Source organism: Carettochelys insculpta, chromosome 2 (assembly GCF_033958435.1).
Source record: "Carettochelys insculpta isolate YL-2023 chromosome 2, ASM3395843v1, whole genome shotgun sequence".
NCBI classification, from domain to species: domain Eukaryota; kingdom Metazoa; phylum Chordata; order Testudines; family Carettochelyidae; genus Carettochelys; species Carettochelys insculpta.
Genome location: NC_134138.1, coordinates 114,231,620 through 114,256,157, shown reverse-complemented (window position 1 = coordinate 114,256,157; position 24,538 = coordinate 114,231,620). Strand labels below are relative to the sequence as shown.

Genomic DNA, 24,538 nt, shown 5'->3' with positions numbered 1-24,538 from the left:
CTACAGGGCCCAGGGAACTGTGTGATAGGTTCCCACAATACACTGCTGCAGCAGTCGACTGAAGCTACTTGTGTGTGGCTGCAATAAATCAATTTTGTGGGGAGCATGTGGAAATGTGAGGATGCTCAAAATCAAATTGATAAAACCTAGTGTTAAGAAATCAATGTTAAGAAAATCGATTTTAACTTGTGTAGACGCAGCCCAGCCATAGACTTGATAAAAACTTGCATCAGGAACATCAGTCAAATTTCCATTCAGACTGAATAGAAGGAGTGGAGGTACTTTCATCTGAAGTCCAGTTACAATTGCAGACTAATTGAACACTCCCATTAAAAGGGATCCTCACCAGCAATTGATATTTAGATTGTCAATTAGATATATATTCCCCAGAACAAAGAGCATGTAAAGGTATCTACGGATCCCAGTGTTTCACTTGTTTTCACAGTGTTTCATAGGGCTAACTTAATCAAAGCTCTTACATTTTTAGTGTAGAAGGACATTAGGCACTTGTCCCTGAATAGCGCTGAAGCCTGAGACTAATTGTTCCCAATTTGCTCTAAACCTTCAGTTTACATTCTCCTTCAAGATGAAGGAGTTACGGTTCTGATTTCAGGAAAAATAACTTTCTCCAGTTGGCAGGAGACAAGCCAAGACTCTGTATTTCAGTCTAAACTTGTTGGCATGTGACTTTCCAGCATAAAAGGATTTTATGAGCTCTAAAATACAAGTATTTAAGAGTGACAGAGGCAACAAAGGTAACTGAATTCTCCTTCAAGGAAGCTTTCACAAAATCTGAATATACAAGAAGTCAGACTCAGATGGAAAAAATCATATTAACTTAGTTAAAGCAAGCAGTGAGTGCATAATTCTCACAAGGAAAGCCATAATCCTTATTACAAGGTAAAATATAAAGGTCTAGGAGCTGAATCTGTCATTCCCATTTTGAGGTGTGAATATATACAGTTGAGGGATACTATCAGCTTGAAACCATTCAAAAAGTGGAATTAAAAATAGTTTCAGATACCACTGCTCAGAGTTCCACCCACCTCCAATTTTTGTAGTTTACCATAATCTCTTTTTAAAGAGCTTTAAAAGTGCAGGTGCTGTGGGAAAGAGGCACACACATGAAAAATGATGGTGTGCAAGAAGTCTGAAATTGACTATCTGTAAGGTGCTAACAAGTGTCCTATGCAAACTAACTGGAAAAATAGAAGAAAGGGTTTCTCAACTTTCAGTTAGAGAAGTCTGGGGTCTTAACTGTAATAGGAACAGTGTTAAATAGAAAGTTCTTTCTCTTTAAATTGAGGCCATCCCTTTAAGCAACATTAAGCTTAGCTGCTACTCTAATGGGAGACCTCTGAGGAAAACTTGAGTTATTTCAGCCCAGTCAGTGGATGGTAGGCAGGCTTGGCTTGAACTTGAGGGCAAGTTCTGCTGGGGAGAAGTCTTAATTCTAGTGCTAGGGAAGGGTCACTTCCTTTACAAAAGTCTTGACCATCTTTTCAAGGTGTTTGTTTTGTTTTTAGTACTCTTAACAGCTGTGGTGAAACTTTTGTAGGTCTAAGGGCACGTTTGTGATAGCCTCTGAATTGTTGGACAGGGCGGAAACATCTGTGTGTCTGGGGTACCACATGAGGTTCATAGCCACTGAGAATTTAGTGTGTGGCTATGTAAAAATAGCATTTTACTTTGCACATCTGTAACCGGGTCTTCAAAGTACATATGCTTAATTAACTAAAACGAGTTTTCAGTTCCATTAGAACTGAAGGAGCTCTTCCGTGTCCGTTCAGTCCATCTCTACAGTACTATCTGCTTCCTTAACCCTCAGCAGAACTTCCAGCTAAGTTCTAATTGATGAGATGTCCAACTGGTACTGAAGGAAGAGGCTGAAATAATACAGCTTGCTTTTCGCACACTGGGCGGAGTTTAAAGGTGACAGAAAAATCATCTTTTTTTGCCTGGTAAATGAGCAAACAGGATAAAGATGTCTGATACTCTAATTTAATTCCTCTTCGAATGAGATTTTAAATTCAAAGATCCTAGCTATGACTTACTAAACTGTCATGTGACATCAGGACATTTCTACTGTTGACATTGTTTGTGGTATTCAGTGTTACTGATGTCTGCTGAAATATTAACTAACTATTGCATAGGCCTGTTTCCAGATTTTGACAGACGCTACGTCTACACTGCAGAGCTATTTCAGGATACTCCACATCTATGAAATGTGCATGGTATTTTGAAATATCTTTTGAAACACCAGGCACAATATTGCAGCATCACTGTAACACCTTGTTGCAGGAAGAGTAAGGGATGCCTTGAAATAGTGCGGTATTTTGACATTTGGTGCTGTGTAGACAATGCCAAATGCTGAAATTAGCCTATCTTCAAATAGGGCACGCAATTTGCGTAGCATAAATTGCCTATCTTTTTTTGAGTTAAGGGCACAGTGTAAACATAGGCTGAACAAACTTTTTCATAGAATCATAGAATGCTAGGACTGGAAGGGACCTTGAGAGGTCATCAAGTCCAGCCCCCTGCCCTCATGGCAGGACCAAGTGCTGTCTAGACCATCCCTGATAGACATTTATCTATCCTGTTCTTAAATATCTCCAGAGATGGAGATTCCACAACCTCCCTAGGCAATTTATTCCAGTGTTTGACCGCCTTGACAGTTAGGAACTTTTTCCTAATGTCCAACCTAAACCTCCCTTGCTGCAGTTTAAGCCCTTTGCTTCTTGTTCTACCCTCAGAGGCCAAGAAGAACAAGTTTTCTCCCTCCTCCTTATGACACACTTTTAGATACTTGAAAACCGCTGTCATGTCCCCCCCCTTAATTGTCTTTTTTTCCAAACTAAACAAGCCCAGTTATTTCAGCCTTTCTTCATAGGTCATGCTCTCTAAACCTTTGATCATTCTTGTTGCTCTTTTCTGGACCCTTTTCAATTTCTCCACATCTTTCTTGAAATGCGGTGCCCAGAACTCGACACAATACTCCAACTGGGGTCTAACCAGCACAGAGTACAGCAGAAGAATGACGACTTGTGTCTTGTTCACAACACACCTGTTAATGCATCCCAGAGTCATGCTTGCTTTTTTTGCAACAGCATCACACTGTTGACTCATATTTAACCTGTGGTCCACTATAACCCCTAGATCCCTTTCTGCCATACTCCTTCCTAGACAGTTGCTTCCCATTCTGTGTGTGTGAAACTGATTGTTCCTTCCTAAGTAGAACACTTTGCATTTGTCTTCATTAAACTTCATCCTGTTTACTTCAGCCCATTTCTCCAATTTGTCATGATCACTTTGAATTTTGACCCTATCCTCCAAAGCAGTTGCAATCCCTCCTAGCTTGGTATCATCTGCAAACTTACTAAGCATACTGTCTATGCCAATATCTAAATTGTCGATGAAGATATTGAACAGAACTGGTCCCAATACAGACCCCTGTGGAAGTTGCTCAAGCTTTTTTTTTTTAATTGATAGAAATAAATCACTAGAGAAACTGAGCACTCTCTTTAATTATTTTTCTTCTAGAAAGAATATTGTTGGGGGAGAGGTGGGGTGAGGAAGAAATACTCGGAATAAATGTTAGACTGATTATGTAAAATGGATTTTTGTACCATTTGTTTTGCCATTCATGGGATGATTTATACAGGCTTGAGGTTCTTTTTAAAAATAGAAATTTAGAAATAAGGACATTTTGCCTTCCTGTTCTTTTGGCTGAAGGATCAACTACAAAAGTAAAGTAAGAGGAACAGTTTCCTTAGACCTTCATGCGAAGGACAAGAGTGTTTGTTTTGCAAATATTAGAATGGACATGGAGTGGAATAGAAAACAGTGATATGTATTGTTTATATATAGACAAAACAGTGCAATATTCTTACCATCCATACTGGATTTCAGCTGTGATATGCCAGTTTCAAAAATGAGTGTCACAAAAATAGAAGGGAGAGAGAGACTGGCAGTAAATATGATTTGGCATAGGACTATTTTAATTGGAAAAGATGCAAAACAGGGCTATGAGTTAGGCACACAAACTGACTCACGCAGAGAAGGCAAATTGCTTCTTCCTATGTACCTTTGGTTACAAAGTTCAACATTCAGTTGGCAAGATTTAAAACCACACAAAGAAGTATATTTCTACAAACGTACTTTGTGTGGAACCCACTGCTTGAAAATATCACTAAGGATAAATGTTCAGTGTGATTCAAAACAGCATCAGGCACTTATGAGCAATTAGAATGTCTGTACTTACATTAGATCATGGGCTTAGCCATCATGTCAAACCCTGAGGGCACATTTGCACTATGGAGAAGATCGACACTACTGCAGCTGATCTTCCGGAGTTCAATTTTACCGCATCTGGTAGGTATGTGCTAAATCAAACTCAGCACGTGTCCCTGTCAGTGCTGCTGGTCCTGGTCCTCGTGAAGAGCGATGGAAGTCAACAGGAGTAAATGCTTCCGTCAACCTCCTGCAGTGGAGGAGACATGGAAGTTCAAAGTAAGGTCCGTAGATGCCAGCTATGTAATTAACATAGCTGAAGTTGCATTTCTTAGTTTGACCTTCCACTTTAGTGTAGGCCTGACCTTGGTAATACCCTACCTGGGCTGGAAAGCAACTTCTTTTATCCTTATGGGTATTCCACTTCACCTGTGCATGCACTTTTGACTGGAGACTTTTGCTAGCACTGCCCATATGATCTGCATATGTGACCTAGCTAATCTTACGACCTGTACTGAGACTAAATAGAACCGTGTTGGATTATCACTCTATTTTTTCAAGCATGTTGGTCTGAGAATGGAGCATATTGTGGTGCCTGCTCACAGGCAGAACCCATTAAATAAGGCCATGTCTAACTAACACAGTTCAATGAAAGCAAGTTGTTTGCATAATGACACAATGTAGAATGCTGCTCGTTTGCATCCCCACTGGGGTACATGCATCAGTGCTGTATTCTCCCCACAAGCTGGCTGTCCACAGAAAACGTGATGCAAAGTAAACCAGTGTCTGTGTGTCCCATGATGCTATCTGGCCCAGTACCTTTTGGGACATTTTTGCAATACTTTGTAAGATGTCACAGGTTCTGGCTGGGACTTCTGGGATCTAACGGTGAAGTTGGCACCATGCTACTTCCTTCATTCCATAATGACTATTCTGTCCTGCAACTTTTGTGACCATTTTAAGACTCCCACAATCCTGAGCATCACTTTGGTCTCCATCGCTCTTGCAGAACTCTGGATCCTGTGTAGCCCAGTGCAATTTTCATGAACGTTGCTTATACAAATGCCTGGCTCTCCTTTATTTGCAAAATGAGAACAAGTACTATAACAAGGGGATGAAGATGTGGAGCTGTTCACGCTCAATAACTGGATAACGAGGGAGATGACAAATGCCCAGGTACTTCTAGCATTCAAGAAGCTGCTCCACACAGTTGTTTCTGGACCTGAGAAATGAGCATTGACAGGTGGGATATTATAACCATGCAGATTAGGGATAAGCAGTGGGGTCAGAATTTTTGCTTAGAAGAGGTGTACTGCACCAAAGCGAGACATGTACTGACAGCAGAGAACAGAGTGGTGCTCAGGTACTGGAAGTCTGCAATGCTGCAGTGCTATTGAACAGTAGGCAATCAGTGTGGAACTGGAAAATCTGCAACAGTGGGAACATTGTCTTACAGGTGTATACAGCCATTAGTCCTCTCCTGTTACCCAGGCTTGTGACTAGGTAGTGTGCAGGAAATAGTATATGCCTTCAGCTAGGCGGTGAGTTACATGGCGTTGTGGTACCCAGGCGCCATATATACTCCAGAATATGGGCCCAGCTTCACCCATATGTGCTCTTATTTTCAGTCATCCCAGCCAATGTTTGAGGTGATCCTGCACTTCAGGGAGACCCTGAGCTTCAGGAGAATGTGGGAGCCTGGGGGGCTGAGTGGGGACTGGTCTGGCAGCACCAAGTGCCTCAGTCTGCTTTGCTCCCTTCCCATTCCACTCCTTCCTCCAAACCTCTGCCCTCACCCTGCCTCTTTCCAGCTTCTGCCCTCTCCCCTGAGTGACACTGGGAGCCATTGAAGCAGGAAGGAGTGTTGCGGGCTGCGGCCAGTTTGTTGGCTGCTACCAGTGCCAAATCCCCTGCTAATCCTCCAGTGTCCTGGACCCCACATTCCAAAGGCACAAGAGCCCTCAAACTATGAGGCCTGGGGCTGTTGCCCTGGTCCATCCTGTATGCAGAATAACTCTGCTTGGAGCTGTTCTGAGCACGGCCAAAAATTTATCAAACCTGGCGCCCCTGTGTGTTCATAGCCACTGGCTCCCTAACTGTAGTAGAGGAATTGATGGCGTACGCATCCCTATTCTGGCTCCAACCCCCCTTGTCAGTGAGTTCATCAACAAGGATCTTTCTCCTTGGTTATTCAAGCATTGGTGCATCACTGGAGCTGTTTCACTGATGTCAAAGCTAGCTGGATAAAGGTGAGAGGCCTAGATGTGACTGGTGTTCTACATCTACCCTGGCCACTATGCTGCTAGCCTATTTACTTCACTTATTCCAGCTGAATTCATCAGCGGACAAGATAAGTTTGCTATCTCTAAAATATGGGGTGGGGAACTGCAGAGAACTTCCATAGACATTTATTAACTTTTGAGGATGAAAGCAATATTACTATTCCAACTATACTGCATGTCTTCTACTGCCTCGATCAGCAAAAGAACAGAGAAGGGGATACCCGCTTCTGCCTCTGCCAAAGCACAGGGTACAGATCTGGTACAAACTACATAATTAAACTTCATTATAGAGCTCTGTACCGATTCAAAACATCGATCTGCATCCAGGTCCATATCTGCAAAAATGAGACATGGATCTCTGCATCCAAGGCCACGGATATGCAGGACTCTACTTCCATACTATTGTAAGGTATTCGCTAATACCAAAGCAGTAACCCATCACAAGTCACTGCCTGGGTTCCCCCTGAAATTTTCGGTGGGGTGGATGCCATTTTGAAAAAAGCAGCGGTGAGGGGCAATGGGGTCTGTAGTGGGGGGGAGGAGCACTACCAGTTCACTTTTTGCTGGGGCAGACCTGACCACCTTACACTCCTCTCTTCTCTGTGCACCCCCTGCAACCCTGGCAAGGCCAGGGTGGAGCTGAGCAGTCATGTGAACTGTGTGAATGCTCCACCTTCCTGCTGTTCAGGGGCTGCCAAAAGCAGCCCCCTGGCTGTCTTCCTGCCCATGGCAGGTGGAGGGACCCAGGCTCCCGCACCTCAGGGTAGGGGGTGGGCCTTGGAGCTGTAGCCCAGTTGTGGTAAGAATCACACGGTGGGAAGCCTGAATCCTGCCAAAGTGGCAGGGGGTGGCTTTCGGCTGCACCCTGGCTAGGGGTGGCAGGCTCTCTGGCCTCATACTGATTTTTCTAAGGGTAGGGCCATCCTTTGGTACATGCAGAGTATGCAACTGTGTAGGGCACCACTGTGCCCCAAATTAAGTAATGCCCCGTGCTGTGTGCGCCTAGTGTGACCCTACCTACTCAAGCAGTTAATTCTCCACACTCTGGCCTCTGCTCTGCCTCTTGGCTCAGGTGGCCCAATCCCCTCATCCCTGCTCCACCTCCCAGCCCTGGTGCTCCAGTCCCTCAGCTCTCTGGCCCCTGCTCCAGCTCTAGTGGGCAAATCCCCTACTTTGGCAGCCTAAGTTCACTAGCTCTCTGCTTCACTATCCAGCCCTAGCAGCCCCAGTCTCTGTCCCCCTCACTCCACTGTCCAGCCTCAGCAGCCGAATTCCCTGCCCTGAAAGACTTACTCCTCTCACTCCTCTGCCCGGTCCTAGCAGCTGAATCCCTCAGCGCTCCCTCTCCATCTCCTGGACCCCCACGGCCTAAATCTCCTGCCCTGCAGCTCTGGGATGCTGGCCCACTTCCCACTAGCTTCCCTGCTCTGTTACGGCCTCCACAGCCTTGAGAACAGAGATCCACTCCCCAGCAGAGGTGGGGGAGGTGCAGTGCTCACATTATGTAGAGCACCAGAATTCATAAGGATGGCCCTGCGTGGTGGCTTACAGTCTCCCCACTTTTGTGAAGGCCCCAGCACCCATGGTGGGGAGTAGATGAGGTTTCAGGGAAAATTACTCTAAAGAATTCCTGTTCAAACTTACATCAGCTTGCTTCTCCATAGGGAGTTTACATATGCCAGGTGGAACTGGGCTGACTCAGGGAAGTTTCTAATGGCTCCTGCTCCTACTGGCTATGTCTACACTAGTCCCAAACTTCGAAATGGCCATGCAAATCAGCTCATGGGAATAAGGGGACTTTGAAGTAGGCGGGGTCCTTTCGAAAAGGACCCCCGTCGGGACGAGCCGCGCGGCAGCGAGGCGCATCAATTTCGAAGTGCCGTGGCCACCCGCATGCTAATGAAGCACTGAATATGCATTTCAGCGCTTCATTAGTAAACTTCGAAATGGCCATTTCCATGGCCATTTCGAAGTTTGGGGCTAGTGTAGACACGGCCACCATGTTTTGAGTCCCCCTCATGCTCTTTATGGCAGAGGGCTTTGCCTCATGTTCCTGCAAAGCTTCCATACGCAGTGCTGGTGGGATCCCTCCCTTCTAGATGTTGAAGTTTTTATGATTATTCTGAGCTGTGTTTGTAGTCTCAATCACAGGCACTGGAGATCCAACACTACTTGCCTGCCCAACCAGCAGCATAGTAGACAGCTACGTGTTCATGCTAATAGCATGGCCAGAGGTTCAGAAGCAAACAACAAAGGTGAGATGGTATGTGTGCTTGCTATCATGGACAGTCAGGAAAAGCTATGTGAAAAAGGTATGTGCACAGGAATTTCTGGGGGAGGGGAGAGGTTGCTTTTTTTGTAAATGTGGACAATCTTTTTTAAGGTTCAAAATAATAGTTGCAAGGAGTGTGCATAAGAGAAGTTAATGAAAAATGGAGTGGAAAGAGTGATCAGCAAAATGATTTTGTTATAACAAACATTTAAATAGTACTAAAGGTTTTATAGAAAGTACCTTTTGGGATCCTGCTGTAATATCTTAAGTGTTCCGGGTCTCAGGGCTTCCCCCTCGTCCCCTCCCTTTCCTATTGCTGGCGGCTAAGGGCAGCCTGGGAAATGTAGTCCCTTCCCTCTTCCACAACCGGCCGTGGAAGCTGGGAGCTGACCAAGGAACTACAGCTCCCAGGGTGCCCGGGGTTCGACCATCATGCCCTGCGGGCTCCCCCGGCACATGCGCGGGAGGGAGGGAGAGAAATCTGAGACGGGGGTGTGTTCACACCTCGCACGCGGGCCTGTGAAAGATACAGCTCTTTAAAGGGGTGGGCTTCGGGTACGGGCTGGGGAGTCCAACATCCACTGCAGCTGCTCTCCCACTCAGCGGCGTTGTGGTGCAGCTGGGGAAGGGACTGGCAAGCTGAAGCCGAGCAGCCCTGGGCCAGGGGCTGGCGCGGCAGTGCAAGTCGCGGGGGACGGGCGGGGGAGGGGGAAGTGCTGTCTTGCGGAAAGGCAGATTTCGGAGTGGACTTACGCACGTCAGCTCCGGTGGCCCTAACTACGAAGCAAAGGCAGGTCAGAGGTAAACTCCCATGCGGCGCGGCCCGGCCCTTTTAACTGGGCAGGGCCCTCAGCAGCCCCCGTACGGCCGCGCGCGCCCTGCTCCCAGCTTCTCTGCCCCAGGAGCGTCCCGCCTCCCCCAACGTCCGCCGCGCGCCGGCTGCTCGTCACGTGGCGTGCCGGCCCGTCGCGTTGGCCTTTGCGTTTGACCCCGCGGAGCTGCCGTTGGCACCGCCCATTCCCCACGTGACCGGCGGGGCGCTCGCGCGGCAGGATGGAGGAGGAGGCGGTCGCGGAGCCGGAGCCGCCGGGCGCTTGGCTCAGCGAGGACAGCGGCAACGTGTCGCAGAGCCCCAGCAGCGCCTCGGGCGTCGGCGAGGAGGGCGGGCCCCCGGAGCCGCTGCTCAGCCGCGCCGCCGACGCCTACTGCCGCTACCTGCTGCCGGGCGGGGCCGACTTGTGCGCGCAGGTGAGGGTGGGGCGGGCGCGTCTCTCCCCTGCGCGCCCCCGTAGCTGCCCGGGCCTGTGTAGGGGGGACGGTGGGCTGAGGGTCCGAGCCCCGCCCCTGAGGGGAGACGCGCCCCCCATCGCTGCTCCCCGCGGGCTGGTGGCTCACGGGTGGGAGTTTAACGGGGCGGGGGGGGGGGGAACGTGGGTCATTGACAAACTGAGAGCGCGGGTTCGGCGTTTGGTTTCACTTTTCTGTTTGTTTCCTTGGGGGCAGGGGAGGGTTCCGGCCGGGCCAGTCTCGGGGCCTGTCTCTGACTGGAAATAAGGCTGTGGGGGAGCAGTTTGAGGCAGTAGTACCCATACACATGTCGTAGAGCTGGAAGGGACCTTGGCAGGACGTCAAGTCCAGTCCCCGGCCCTCATAGCAGGACCTGTCACCACCCTGCTGTATTTTTTTTTAAATCTATTTGCCCCAGGTCCCTAAATGGCCCCCACAGGGATTGAATTCATGGCCCTGAGTTTAGCAGGCCAATGCTCAAAGGACTGAGCTCTCCCTCCCCCTAGTGTGGCAGTGCCCTCACATTGGTATCTACGTTTTGGTGCCAAAACTGTTTTTAGCAACGTAACAGAGTGCCCACTGCAATGGGACTTTTCTTGGGGAAGCGCCCAATTTTGGAGACAAAAACTTCCACCATTACCACACACACCCAGAAATCCCCCCCCCCCCCCACCTCCCTTGTTGTTGACACAGAGATCCTGTACACTTTGTTCTTCATTTTTTGGGCAGAACTGGCTTTTGCAACTGTCATGCAGTGTCTGTCTTTGGTGGCTCTCCTTGGCATTTTGATCTCTGAAGGCATATAGCCTCTCCCCTTTCACAGCACCTGGAAGTATCTGACAGCTGAGCCAGCTGCTCCTGCAATAAAACCCCAAGTTATGCTGGGGTTGCATTCCTGCAACTCCCACATAACTGAGATTTTACACACGTCTGGGGGGGAGCTGGGAGCTAGGCTGCTGCTTGGTTCCCAGCTCCCCTCCACTTGCAGGCCTCTGGAAACTGAACAGCCCACCGGGGCTTGTCGGATTCCTAACTGCTTCTGCCTGCCTTCCCTCAGCTGCACTGCTGTCAGGCTGACAGCTGTGGTTGGGGAACGCAGGGAGAAGGGGCAGAGCAGCTTCAGGTTGTGCTTAAGCTGTGTTAAAGCCACATATTTTGGGGGTTTACTGTATTTGGGTAGCAAACAAAGAGCAAATTATTAGAAGACTCCTGTTCTGCTCTGCAGTAGGAATGCAATGACAAGCAGACTGCTATTGCAGGTGGGGAAAGAGGGGATGGATAGACAGCTGCGCTGCATTGACATGCCTCAACATGTAGAGCTCTCAGAGCTTCTCATGGTGCTGCTCCTGGCAGCTGAGGGGTGGGTGGGAGAACAGGGAAGGAATTCCAAGGTATTTAGTGATCAGCTGTGTCTTCCTTCAATACTGCACTGTCAGAGACATACCCAAAATGCATTGCTCATGCTATAGATGATGGTGCTTCACATTGTGGATGTGATTTGTCATCTGAGGGAGCAAATACGAACTTTGAATTTCTGGTGATTTATTTACTGGCTTTTGAGTATTGTTGTAAGTTTTGTTGACAAAACTTTACATTGTAGACATAACCTTAGACAGACATCTAAAGCCAGTGATTATTGGGCCCATTGTGCTGGACACTGCATGCCCATTAGGCTGACCATCTGTCTTGTTTTTCCCAGGACATCCCTTATTTAAGCTGTCTCACAGGTGTTCTGACTTTAAGACAATGGGCTAATTGTCCAATGTTATGTGGAGATACTGTTCCCTGGCACCTAGTGTTTTGAGGCAGCAGACCCCGCTGTCAGGGCGCTCCTCCACTGGGTAGCTGCCCATTCCCTGGCGCCCCACAGAGGCACCACCCACTGCCAGTGAGCTCTGCCATGGGGCAGCCTCTTCATTCCCTGGCATCTCCCTGCTGGGAGGTTGTGGAGCCTCCACTCCCTCTCATCAGGAGGCAGCAGAGCCCCCATCCCTGGTGCCTCACTGTGGGGCAGTTGCCTCCATCACTGAGGAGCCCTGACATGGAACAGCAGCCCCCCTGTCCCTGGAGGCCACTGTCCCATATTTGCCCTAAGGCCGTGTAGTCACACCCATGTAAAGTACAGCAGAAGTGCTATTTTAAGAACTACTTCAGAAAATGAGGGGTTAATAAAATGACATTTCAGAATCACCATAGGTTGGGAATGGGAGTTAGAGTTCAGCACAGGGTTTTGCTTTCAGTGGCCCTCAAACCACTGTAAAGGGATTTCCAGTGCCTTGAAGACCGCAGAATGTCACAGATATTGCCTTGTTTTTTAATAAGCTCCTTTTATTGTATGATGATTTCTGGTTTTGCATCTGGTGGAATGGTTTATGTAACTGGTAATTTGTAATACTAGTATGTGTACGGCTGAAGTTCTGAATCTGCTGTAGAAAGTATGTGTAAAGATGTGGTCTCTGTTGCACAGATTGTTTAAACTCGCAATCTAGGTTAAGAAGCAATAGGCACTGGGTTTGAGGGTAAATCAGCACATTTAATCTATCACTGTCAACCGCCCTTTAAATTGCTACTGGTATAACCAAATAATGAATGTTTTGGATCCCTGTGAAACTCTTGGGGAAATCTTGTGCCTTTCCAAAAAAAAAAAACTGAGCAAAACATTTTACAATTCTCCAAATTATTTTTGCCTATAAATAAATATGTAGGCTCCAGTATGGCAGTAGGGGGCAAAGGCTGCTGATTGCACAGAGGTGGAAGATTAGCCTGCAGCCCCTTCCCCTCCAACCCCAGTCGTGGCATTGGTAGTGAGGTTGCACCACCTGACAAAGTGCAAGGGCTGAGCCTGCCCCGGAATGATCCTGAGGCCCTGCCCCTTCATGCAAGTTGTGGGCAGTCAGGCTCAGTCCAATATGATCCTAATATGGGGGGATTCCAGTGGCAGGGGGTGGATTCTGGTTGGGGTATTCTAAGTATGGGTGGCTCAGTAGGAGTTCTGGGTATAGTGGGTGGGAGGAACTGGATCAGTGGGGGCTTGATGGGGTTTAGGACCAGGTGCTGCTGATCAGAGATGAGTGGAGTAGGAGCCCAGGTGTGAGGAACTTGGTGAGGTGATACAGGTGCAGGCAGGGTTGGGGTTTGGGTGCAGGGGGTCTTAATAGGGGATTCTGGATGCACAGGTGCAGTGTAAAATCAGCCTACCTACCCTAATCAAAAACTAGTCATTTGTGTATAGAGGTAGTTAAGAAGTGGCAACATTGTGGTAGTTTCACTAACGGTGTGTCTACATGTGCATTCCTCTTTTGAAAGAGGAATGAAAATGAGGGAAATCAAAAATGCAAATGAGGCACTGATTTACATATCTTGTGCTTCAGTAGCATAATCGCTTTTCGGAAGAGATTCTTTCAAAAGAGGAAAAAGTGCAGATGGGACTCTTTGGAAAATAAACCCCATCTTTGAAAGAACCCTTCTTCCTATTTTGTTTCAGGAAGAAGGGTTTTTTCGAAGATGGGGTTTATTTTCCAAAGAGCCCCGTCTGCACTGCTTTTTTTTTTCTTTTGCAAGAATCTCTTCTGAAAAGAGATTATGCAGCTGAACCATGATATGTAAATCAGTGCATCATTTGCATTTTTGATTCCCCTCATTTGCATTCCTCTTTCGAAAGAGTGTAAGTGTAGACAGAGCCTAAGATGTATTTTTAGTTGAGATCTGCTAGTACATATTTTTATTATATGAATATATTTTTTACAGATAGAAAGTTTAGACAAGAGCCTAGAAGATTTGCTGACCAGGGTTGATGAATTTGTGGGAATGTTAGACATGGTATGTATTGTTCTTTATAACTTCTATATGGGTATTGCCTATTTGATTGGGGAAGGAGAAGCAAGGGAGGAACAGAAAAAGTCAAGGTTGGGTTTTTTTTGTACAGGGTAATAACCAGGATATGATGAACATTATGGACCACTCTTTTAAGGAGACATCTAGGTGTGCAAATGGTTAGGCTGTGTCTACAAATGCACCTCCCTTTCAGAAGGAGCATGTTAATGAGGCACTGACATGCATATTGAGCACCTTATTAGCATAATCGTGGCCAGTCGCGCTTCGAAGGTGCTGCTTTCGAAATGCAGACAGTCTGCATAGACGCTGGCACTTCAAAATAAGTGCCACAGTTCAAAATTCCCTTATTCCTAATTTGTTTTTGGCATGTGTAGACATGGCCTTACTGTACAGACTTACTCCAGTGTCACCCACTTTGCATGCAATAATGAGGTGTGCACAAATGTAGGTGTATAACTGTTCATGTATATTTGAGCATGTATTTGAGGTCTCCTTTATGAAAATATTATCTGGTACAATGACAGCTATGTGAAGGGACACTTCTAAGTCATATTTGGCCCATAAGTATAATAAGTTTTTTTTCTAACCCTAAAACCAAGAAGAGTATTTCTTTTAATTCTAGTAGGTAAACTTTTATAGAAACCAACATATCCTCATGCAGTGTTTGCAATGTAAATGTTACAATATTAGGCTAATACACAAGAATCAAAACATTAAATTCACTGCTGTTTAGCCATCAACAGAAGTGAGTTTTAAAAGCCTGGTTTCATTGAGAAAGAAGCAAATAGGAAAGAGTATAAATAGTGAAAAGAAAATTAGATTTTATTCTTAATTCTGTTTTAATAAGATTGCCTTGAAAAATGTTAGTGAAAATTAACCTGAGGTACAAAAATATAGTAATACACCTTTAATATAATAATTGCAAATGAAAATATTTTATTTGCCTTTCCAGGAAATATAATCTCTTAGGGCAAATGGAATTTTGACCAGCCGACGAGCTAAGAGAGTTTTTGGTAATTAGTAAAAGGGACGCTAGTGTATCGCTTACTAACCTGATGTTGTACCTTTAATTAACAGTAATCCATTGTTTTAGAAACAGTGAGAAGTCCTGTGGCACCTTATAGACTAACAGATTTTTTGGGGTATAAGCTTTACTGGGCATAGACCCTCTTTGTCAGATGCACCCAAAATTGTTGGCCTGTAAGGTGCCACAGGACTTCTCGTTGTTGCAGATACAGACTCACATGGCTACCCCTTTGACCATTGTTTTAAATATGTGACTTCAGTCACTCTTGAATCTCCAGACTTCATCTTTCATAATTTCAATGAGCATAATAAATCATTAAGAACATAAGGGGTCTGCCCTAATGGGTCATACCAGAATAATTATGGAGTGATTCTCTACTGTCGTCCCCTCTTGTCTTCTGGCAATCAGAAATTTAGGCTTGCTCCCAAACCATCTCCACTCATAGCCATTACTGAAATTTTAGGTTTTCTAATGGATGCAGAATTCATTTCAGATCACAAGAGTACATTGAGAGTTTACAGTTCTGAAACAGACTTGCAATATTTTTGCAACATGATAGTATTTATTCATTTATTTATTTTATTTAAATTTTTGCTTCTTACTGTTCTATGTTTAACAATAAAAAGAGCACAGAATTGCTAACTAGATATTAGCAGGTATCCCTATATAAAAATGAGGCTTAGTGATAGTATGCTAAAAACATGTAAGACATTGTTTTTGAAATTTTGGGGCATGCCACTCATCCTTTCCCTGCTCCCCTCCCCGCCACATCAGCAAGGAGGCACTAGGACCTGACTGGCTCAGAACATTTTTCTTGTTTAAGATAGCTAGTGTATACTATTGAGACTCCATAATGTGGCCAGCTCCCCCCAGCATACCCTGGGGCACTCTGGGTCTGAGAGTGCTGATTCCATGGTCCATATCTGTAAGACCCCTGTTACCATTACTGTCCCCACCCAGTGCTGTGCCACCATCGTGCTGCCAGCTAATTCCCATAGAGACCACACAGCATCATAAGACCACACTCCTTCCCCCATCCCTTACCCCTCCTTCTAGCTCTGTCTCTTGCAATCCTCCCATCCCACTGTGGCTGAAATAGGATTCAGCATTGTGGCAGTGCTGCAGGGGTGTTCCGGCTGCACACTAAAGGCATTGGCACCCAGCCTGCAGGCACACATGCAAGGAGCAGGTGGATCTACACTGTGCTCACAAGTTGTCCTCCAGGCAGCTGAGAGTTACACACAATGTGAGCATCCTCCCTGAAAGCACTGTTTACATGACGATTCCACCCACCAGCTCCATACACTGTACCAACTTTCTTGGAGGTGGGTTGCAGCAAAAAAAAAGGTTGGGAACCTCAGGTATAAAAGAGCTTCAAAATTCCGTCCCTCACTCAGAACTGAATGCCAAAAAAAGAGAAGCATATGCAATGTAAAAGCAGCCTATCTACCCTAATCAAAAAGATTATCTATAGATAATCCCAGAACCACCCTCATGACTGCACCATAGAAGAGAGACAGACGATCCCATAGCACCTTCTGATTAAGAATACCTTATAAGTAATTTATGCCCCTTGTGAGAAAGGTATTTTCTAGTAATATCATTGACAGAGCAAAACCAGACACCTGCCAAATATGTTTTGTGCCTATATACTTCTCCAAGAAAATCTAACTCCAATAAGATGTTGCTCCAGTATAAATATATTTTAAAATTCTGATGCAGCTTGGCATATTCAGTTGTTTGGAACATTTCTTTGGTTGTTGGGCTTAGAGAAAAGAAAAAGGGAGCAAGTCAGAGAAGAGACAGAAAAGACAAAAATCTTCCTACTAGAAATAGCACCTCTTACTAATAAAACAAATTTTTTTTCTTTCTTTATCTGAATGGCAGGAGTCATACTGTAGTCATGGGCAACTTAAAAACTTGAAATGGGTGACTGGCTCTTGAAACTATGATTTAAAAAAAAATTGCACTTGAACCACTTGCAGTTCAGATACATTAGCTCTTTGTGATCTTCAGTTGGTGTCTTAATTTTTCAGTCTGTCCAATAAGCTTAATATTAACATTTGTAAAGTTTTACAATCTTTAAATGCAAAGTGCTGAAAGTACAAACTTTCATTATTTTATTATTATGTATTACATTTTGGCTTATGTTTTTCATTATTGGCAGTCCTCTGTGCCATTTGGAAACATTTAACACATGAGCCCAGCATATGCTTGCATATATAAACAGATATATACCAGCACTGGTTTGTTTCCATCCTTCATGATCCAGTGGCTTTAACTAGTTGTCACTAAGTTTAGTATTAAAATATACCAAAGTTATTGTATAGATTTAGTCATTATAGTGTTCATTCAACTTTATGTATTTTGTTTGGAATTTTTTAGATTCGAAGCGAGTCTTCTCAAGTAGTCAATGAAAGTGTACCTCAGATTCACACAAAAGCTACAGAAATGAGACAGATATATAGAAAGATTGACAAACTAGAGGTATGTATGTAGTCACTTATTTACATTCCTTTTCTCAAGGGGACACTGTCACCTTCCGCAGTTGCAGACCCCTTTTAGATGTTTCAAAAATTTTCCTGTGCTGAATTTAGCATGTGTGGTTTTGGTTTTTTTTTTGGGCTTTCACGTTTCTCAGGCTGCCTTTCTGTTTCTACCTGTGAACTAGTGTTTTCACAGGGAAGATGTTAACTAGTACATGTAATGATGTGGGGCCCAATATTACGTTAGTGACTGGCACATGCAGCCAATTAATAATGTTGCTGATGTCCGCTGGAACACTAGAGGATGTGTATACACAACTTTTTGTGACCAAAAAAATGGTACTGGTTGCCTTATTTTCTAGCAAACTAATGATAAGTAGAATGTTAGTAGCAAGTGGAAATACAGAGGAGCTAAGGTTTTCTACCTATCTCACCATGTGGAATATTTTTAATATAGCTCTTCTATATTTCCACAGATAATTTTGTGCTTTTTTAAATCTTACTAAGGACTTGTGGGTTTGTTGTTTTGCTACTCTAGTGAATTATCAAAATGATATTTTGCCCCAATGTCTGGCATTTTCACTATCATTGAGAATCATGTTATTTTTGCTTTTTACTCTTTGCCTTTTCCGCACATATAACCTCCAAAAATCCTTTCTCTGATTTTTACAAGGTTAGTAGCTGCCGTCCTTGCAGAGCACCTCATGTAAAAATACATTCTCTACGTGATACTTGCTGCTGGGTGGATTTAAAATAATGAGTGGAATTTTTCATACACTTAATGTCAGTGCAGTTAATTTTTGTAGTACATAAATTTAGTTGTAAATGTGTAACATTTTGATGCATAAACTTCTCTTATCAGAATATTAAAATTGTTTTGCTTAATATTTTATATGCTGTTTTGTGTGTGTAATTTTAACTTAACTACTGAACATATGGAAAATGTTTTGCATTTGGTTTTTTCCCCATTTTTTTAAAATTGAATGTTTTGGAGGTGTGTGTTTGCTTTCCTATAGTTATTGTTCTTGTTGAGAAATTCCTGGTATGGAAGCAAATTGAGAGCAAGTGCTATGCAAAACAATTTGAGACCTTACAAATTAAAATATAATTTTGTTTACTGCTGCTTACTAGGACAAAATCCTGCTTGATGTAAACAAGTTTAAAAAAATGCATTTAAATAAAGCTGTACACTGGTTGTCTCCTTGCATTACATTAGCCTGCTGAATTTTAGTACGTTTATATTCTCTTTATTTAATTTAAAAAAAAAAAAAAGCCTTACTCTGCTAAACTTTCAAATTGACATTTTCCAGTCATATGGTAGGTTGCACAAGTGGGTTATGCTCTTTTAGGATTGTTACACGTGGTTATATTTTAGTTTTCATATAATCTGAATCTCTTCAGGTCACTTGTTGGGAAATGCTGTTACAAAATTATGGATAAAAATGGTTTGGTTTGGTTTTGTTTTTCAACCAGGCCTTTGTAAAAATGGTTGGAAATAATGTGGCTGGACTGGAGGAGCAGGTCACAAAAGCAGAAACAGACCTTGGAACTTTTCCAAACACTTTTAAAAAATTCTTACACACTATCAGTGTACCACCTTTTCTTAATGTAAGTATGTCTCAAGGTGGGTGTGGCTTAAAATGGGCTCATGAGAATGATAGCTTTGCATGAGGTTACTATGATGTTTTGGAACAGCTTCCCAAAGGGAATAATGGGCAAGTGGAGGGATATAAAACCTCTTTTCAAGACTGAGCTTGACAAGTTTATGGAGGACATGAGAAGAGTGACTACACTGTCAAATGATCTATACTTGATTGCTCTTGACAGAACAAGAAGCGGTGGTCTCCAGTTGAAGTGGGGGAGATTTAGGTTGGATAGTAGAAAAAACTATCTTACTAGGAGGGTGGTCAAGGACTATGTATGGCTAGAGAATTAGCATTGTCTCTTAGACATGACTTAGAGTTGAAGTCAGAAGACTTGTTCCCATTTCTGACACTAGCTCTGCAGCCTTGGGCAAGTTAGTTATTTAACCTCCCAGTGCCTTATTGGCCTTGTTTGTAAGAAGAGGGTAATAAAATATTTTGCACTTTTAAGAGGAAAGCCAATAAGCAACTTTTCTTTTATATTGCAGTAGCGCCTAGAATCCCCAGTGATTGATAGACCAGGACACTTTTGTTTTCTTGTTTACATAAAAGCCTTTATACAATATTACAGTTAGTGACAAGGCTGTTCCACTTTGTAAAAACATCAATGGAATGCTTGATTATCTCTGTGGCTATCAATTTTTCAGAGTTCATTGCTTAAAAAGTGGTTATTTTGAAGTTTATACCGACACACTGGATTGGAAAGTCAAGTTGTGTTCTAGCCTGAACATTATAGACTAGTTGAACATTTATTACACTAGTGATAAATTCTGTAGTTGAAACTTAGTAATTTTGTTGATGGAAAAAGCTGAACTAGAATCCAGGTGTTTCCACTATAACAGTGCAGGCCAAATATAAAGCTGCAGAAATATTTTCACTAACAATCAACAGAGACCAAATCTTTTAAGAGTGAAGATGCCATTTTTACCTAGTCCTTTTCTGAACATAGCTTCATGCATATGGTTCTTCAACAGGCTACTCTCCTGCATAAAGTTAACCAAGTATTTAAGCATTTGCAGGACTGGGGCCATAAACAATAATTCCTAAGTTATCGCAAGCATTTGGGAGTGAATAGTACAATTAGTTATTTTAGAACTTTCAACAGAACTTTCTTTCACCTGCTAAGAGCTTTGTGGAAATCTTTCATTTTTGACAGAACTTCTTTGCCGACCCTTATTTTCACTTGTCAAGTTTTATTTATTTTTTTTGCTTTTTACCCAATCCCTGATGGGGAGGAAATTTTGGTGGTTAAATGATGCACTCACAATCTTGTTTTAAGACCCCAAGAAGTTCAGCTCCTGTTGGAACATTGGTCATGCTAAGAAAGGAGAATGTACAATTCTCCCACATCTGAATGTTATGGAGCAGGTAGGTTTTTTTATACTGATTACATTTGAAATGAGCAAATTTTAAAAGTAAGTATACTTATTCAGTTAGCTGGACACTCAGCCTACGTCTGCACTGCATTCTGCTTTCGGAAGCAGAATGCAAATGAGCAAGATCGAAAATGTAAATGAGGTGTAGATTTACATATCTCACGCCTCATTTTCGTAGTCTCTTACAATCTCACTTCTGGAAGAGGCTTTTCTGGATGCAAAAACAGTTGTGTGGATGGGGTTCCTTTGAAAACAAATCCTGTTTTCAAAAAACTCTTCTTCCAGAAACAAAATTGGAAGAAGGGTTCTTCCAAAACAGGGTTTGTTTTTGAAGGAACCCCACCTACACAGCTGTTTTTGCTTCCAGAAAAGCCTCTGCCAAAAGCGAGATTGTGAGAATATGCAAATGAGGCACAAATATGTAAATCCACAGCTCATTTGCATTTTAAATCTTGCTCATTTGCGTTCCGCTTCTGAAAGTGAAATGCAATGTAGACATAGCCCCAGGGCAAAAGAATAGTAAAAAGTAGTTTAATATTTTGCCTGCTCTTGAGTTCTTTGGCCAACTTTTGTGGTCTTAATTGTGTTTTTTAAAATTTTTTCTTTCACATTTTGCTGTATGTGAAGTAAAAATTAATATAACCAGTGGAGACTGCACAAAGCAGAAACAAACTCTAGAATTTTCAGTTATAATTGTCCTGTTACTTTTTACAGTAGTAGATAAAAACTATTTCAGAGAGAAGTGATATGCTTAAATTGATGGCATCCCTTTAAGTTTTCTGAAATTTAACTTAAACTTTCTCATAGGAGCAAGCCATATACCAAACTGCCATTTTTCACTTTGTTGTGAATTGCTGATAAGCAACTTTCGGCTCACAGTTTTGTTCAGTTTTCCTGTAACACAAGTGTCAGAGGGGATTTTCCTCAGACTTGTCAAAGTACATTTATTGGCTGAAACCACTTTAATTACTGAGAAAGTGATGAGCCTTTGAAAGCAAAGGGTAAAATAATGCAAATTCTAGACCCTAATGATTGCAACAGGTATAGTAAAGTAAATTGTCAGACTACCTGTGGTAAATGGCACTTGCTGAATGTTAGCATGGCAGTAACAAAAGTGTGGATAAGTTTCAGGAAATACTGAATTCTCCTTGGTTTCAGTTACTTAAAATGAAGTTATGTAGGTTGCCCAAAAGTTGGACTTTTATGAGTTACCAAAACATGCAAAAATATCTTTTTTTCTGTTTTAAGAATATTTGAAAATTTGAGTATATAGAGAGAGCATCATCAGTCTTGCCTTTGGCAAAAAGCAATTTCCTTTGAGTCATTTAAAAATGTTTTTAAAAAGTTAAGCATTTAAAAATCCTTGTGTACATTGACTTTTTGACCTTTAATAATGTTACTATTTAAGAGCTCCATATCTGTGTATGAATATGCAAACTGTGAAAAGTCATTATATTTTTGTATTTTTTTTTAAATCAGCAATTTAATCTTCTAACCTTTTGGGTAGTATGAATCATGAAGCCATATGAGTTGGTTTAGAAGGCTTTTTCAGTAATGTTGGGGAAACACTGGTTTCACTATACACATAGACTGACGAAGATTTACATCTATGACTTTCTAAATTTAGGCAAAGTAGGAAAAGTACTGCATGAGAACTTTGACATATAGATACTTAACTTTGTATAGTTTGATATTTGGAGTTGACTGAGTTTTAATAGTCATAAAGCTTTACCTCTGAATTGCATTGTTGGCTGTCATTCCATATAATTGTCTGGTATCCTCCTACCCCCATAATAACTTCTGCAACTGTGAAAATTTAAAAAGAACTAAAGGTGAAAATAAATTCTTAAACCCCATAATTTCATGCAAGCATGGTTTAAATATACAAATGTTTATAACATTCTTAAAAGTAAACATTGGCGTTTTCATCAAAAACAATGTAAAAATAAAAATTTCTGAAAAGCCTACATATGAGCTTGCTTGATGGTTAGGGGGTCTCCAGTTGTCATATTATGATTTCTACCCTAAAGGAAGCAAAAGTCAATTTACAGTAGTGTTTCCCCACCGCCTTACATATATAGAGCATCTAGTACATCACTTTATTACCCAATAAACTATTTTGCTAATCTTTAAAGTGCTACTTGACTGCTTTTTGTTTTGATAGTGTATAGACTAGCTCGGCTTCCTCTCTGTTACTTTATTACCCACGTTCTCCACCAGAGGGAATGGGTAGATGAGTGGTTTGAGCATTGGCCTGCTAAATCAAAGGGTTGTGAATTCAATCCTTGAGGGGGCCATTTTGGGGTCTGGGGTAAATAGATTTAAAAAAAAAACAGTCAGGGATGGTGCTAGGTCCTGCCGAGAGGGCAGGGGACTGGACTTGATGACCTCTGAAGGTCCCTTCTAGTTCTATGAGATAGGTATCTCTCCATATTTTTTAAAAACATTAATAGGTTACCTTTTGAGTTGCATTGTTGTTCTAGTCTATAACATCAGGTTATTTCTGCTTTTCTTTATGTACTTTGATCAAATAAAGTTTCACCTACTTGATCAAGAAGTTAAAATACTTCAGTGAGAGAGGCTCTATGTTTCTGGAATATGAAAAATAGCTAAATTTTCCATTTCATTTTACTATAGTGACTTCATTAACAAAAGGCACGCTTTTAAATTAGCCAGTTAGATTGGCAAATGCATGTTTGAGTTTCAAGAGACAGAGTATAAAAAAACCATGTAAAGTAGTATAAAAATGTTTAACATTTTATGTTGTAACATTATATATAAACAGTTGTATAAAAACCATGAAAGTCTGTCCCATGAAAGCTCATCACCTAATAAATTATTTTGTTAGTCTTTTGAAGTGCTACTGGACTGCTTTTTTGTTTTGATAGTATATAGACTAGCATGGCTATCTCTGTTACATGTAAAGTAGAGGCAACTTTACATAATTATGCAGTTTATACAAAGGAATTTTTGTCTTTTGTAAAGAGACACAAGCCTTGAGGTCTTGTGCAAATATAACTCCTTACATAACTGAACTAAAAGTGGTAAAGCCAAGGAAAAAATAAAATAAAATATTTCTTCATCACAGAAATCATCTTCCTCACGGCAACATCGGACTCTGTATGAACCTCCAGCCCTTTTCAAGACTGAAGACTACTTTCCGTGCCTCAGTGAGCCATCTTATTCATAATTTTGCTCTTGGGTTGACACAAATCATCCAGAACAGAGAACGGCTAATGAACAAAAGCAACGCTAGCCTCAAACTTGCTGCATTTCTATGCATATAAATCGCAAATTGCCATCCTGTGTGCCACCATCTGTCTTCGAGAGTATTATAAGCAGTGTTCAGTTATTATTGTGTATAATACGAGTAAAGAAGTCTTCCGAAAACAAAGCTATAAACCTTCATGTTGGACGAGTAAGAAATTAGTAAGGGCACACCTGCAATTTATTTTTTTCATCTTTAAACACACTTTGGTAAGAAAATTGACAAATAGGAAATGTCCTTTTTTTTGGATTTTAACAGTTTACTTTCTGTGCTGCTATCAGTGTTAGTATTTATACTGCAAGGTTTCTATTTTTTTAGTAGACCCATGTTAACAGAAATTAAAAAAAAAAAAAAAAAAAAAAAAAAAACGGACAAAGCTCTGTATGTTAATGTCCCCAAGGAATGGCTCGGGTCCTGTTCTCCAAAATGTGCAAGAGAAATTACTGGATTGAAAATACATAGGAATACTCTGAACTTCTAACTCTGCGAGACCGTGCAAAGTGAGAACAGGAGTGTGATGACTTATAGACGTTAGAGTGACAGTCTAAAGTTGGAAGTTTTTTGATATGTCTACAACCTTGACTTTTGTAAATAATGATATTATATATGTATGATTACCAAAGCTCTTGTGATTAAAAGGATATAATTAAAGTAGAAGAATTTATTTTGTATGAATTTTTCTAAGTGGTTATGATTTGTGATCACATGAGGCTAAAAATTCCCTATGTTGTGTATGTTTCTATGAATTTCTACTTACTAAGGTTTTGAACAGTGATCACATTGTAAAGCTGGTGAGACCTATTTGGTACAGTAAACTCTTTCAGATCCAGCAT

At 42.3% G+C, this 24,538-nt stretch overlaps 1 protein-coding gene and 1 long non-coding RNA gene across 3 annotated transcripts in view; one reads left to right on the top strand and one right to left on the bottom strand.

The window, feature by feature from the left end:
• LOC142009463 (uncharacterized) overlaps window positions 1–9,630 on the bottom strand; it is a 99,788-nt gene extending 90,158 nt beyond the window's left edge. The window contains exons 1-2 of one of the 2 annotated variants that reach the window (XR_012644476.1): window positions 9,538–9,630; window positions 4,262–5,452 (exon numbers count right to left, since the gene is read on the bottom strand). This is a non-coding gene — a long non-coding RNA (uncharacterized LOC142009463). Of the gene's footprint in view, window positions 1–4,261; window positions 5,453–9,024; window positions 9,153–9,537 lie in introns of those variants that run through there. The other variant, XR_012644475.1, reaches the window with a different exon arrangement.
• A 61-nt stretch (window positions 9,631–9,691) lies between these two features.
• BLOC1S4 (biogenesis of lysosomal organelles complex 1 subunit 4) lies at window positions 9,692–24,073 on the top strand. Its single transcript, XM_074987578.1, has 5 exons — window positions 9,692–10,032; window positions 13,819–13,890; window positions 17,318–17,419; window positions 18,892–19,026; window positions 23,526–24,073. The coding sequence occupies exons 1-5, from the start codon at window positions 9,838–9,840 to the stop codon at window positions 23,625–23,627; spliced, it is 606 nt and encodes a 201-aa protein (XP_074843679.1). The 5' UTR covers window positions 9,692–9,837; the 3' UTR covers window positions 23,628–24,073.
• The last annotated feature ends 465 nt before the right edge of the window (window positions 24,074–24,538 follow it).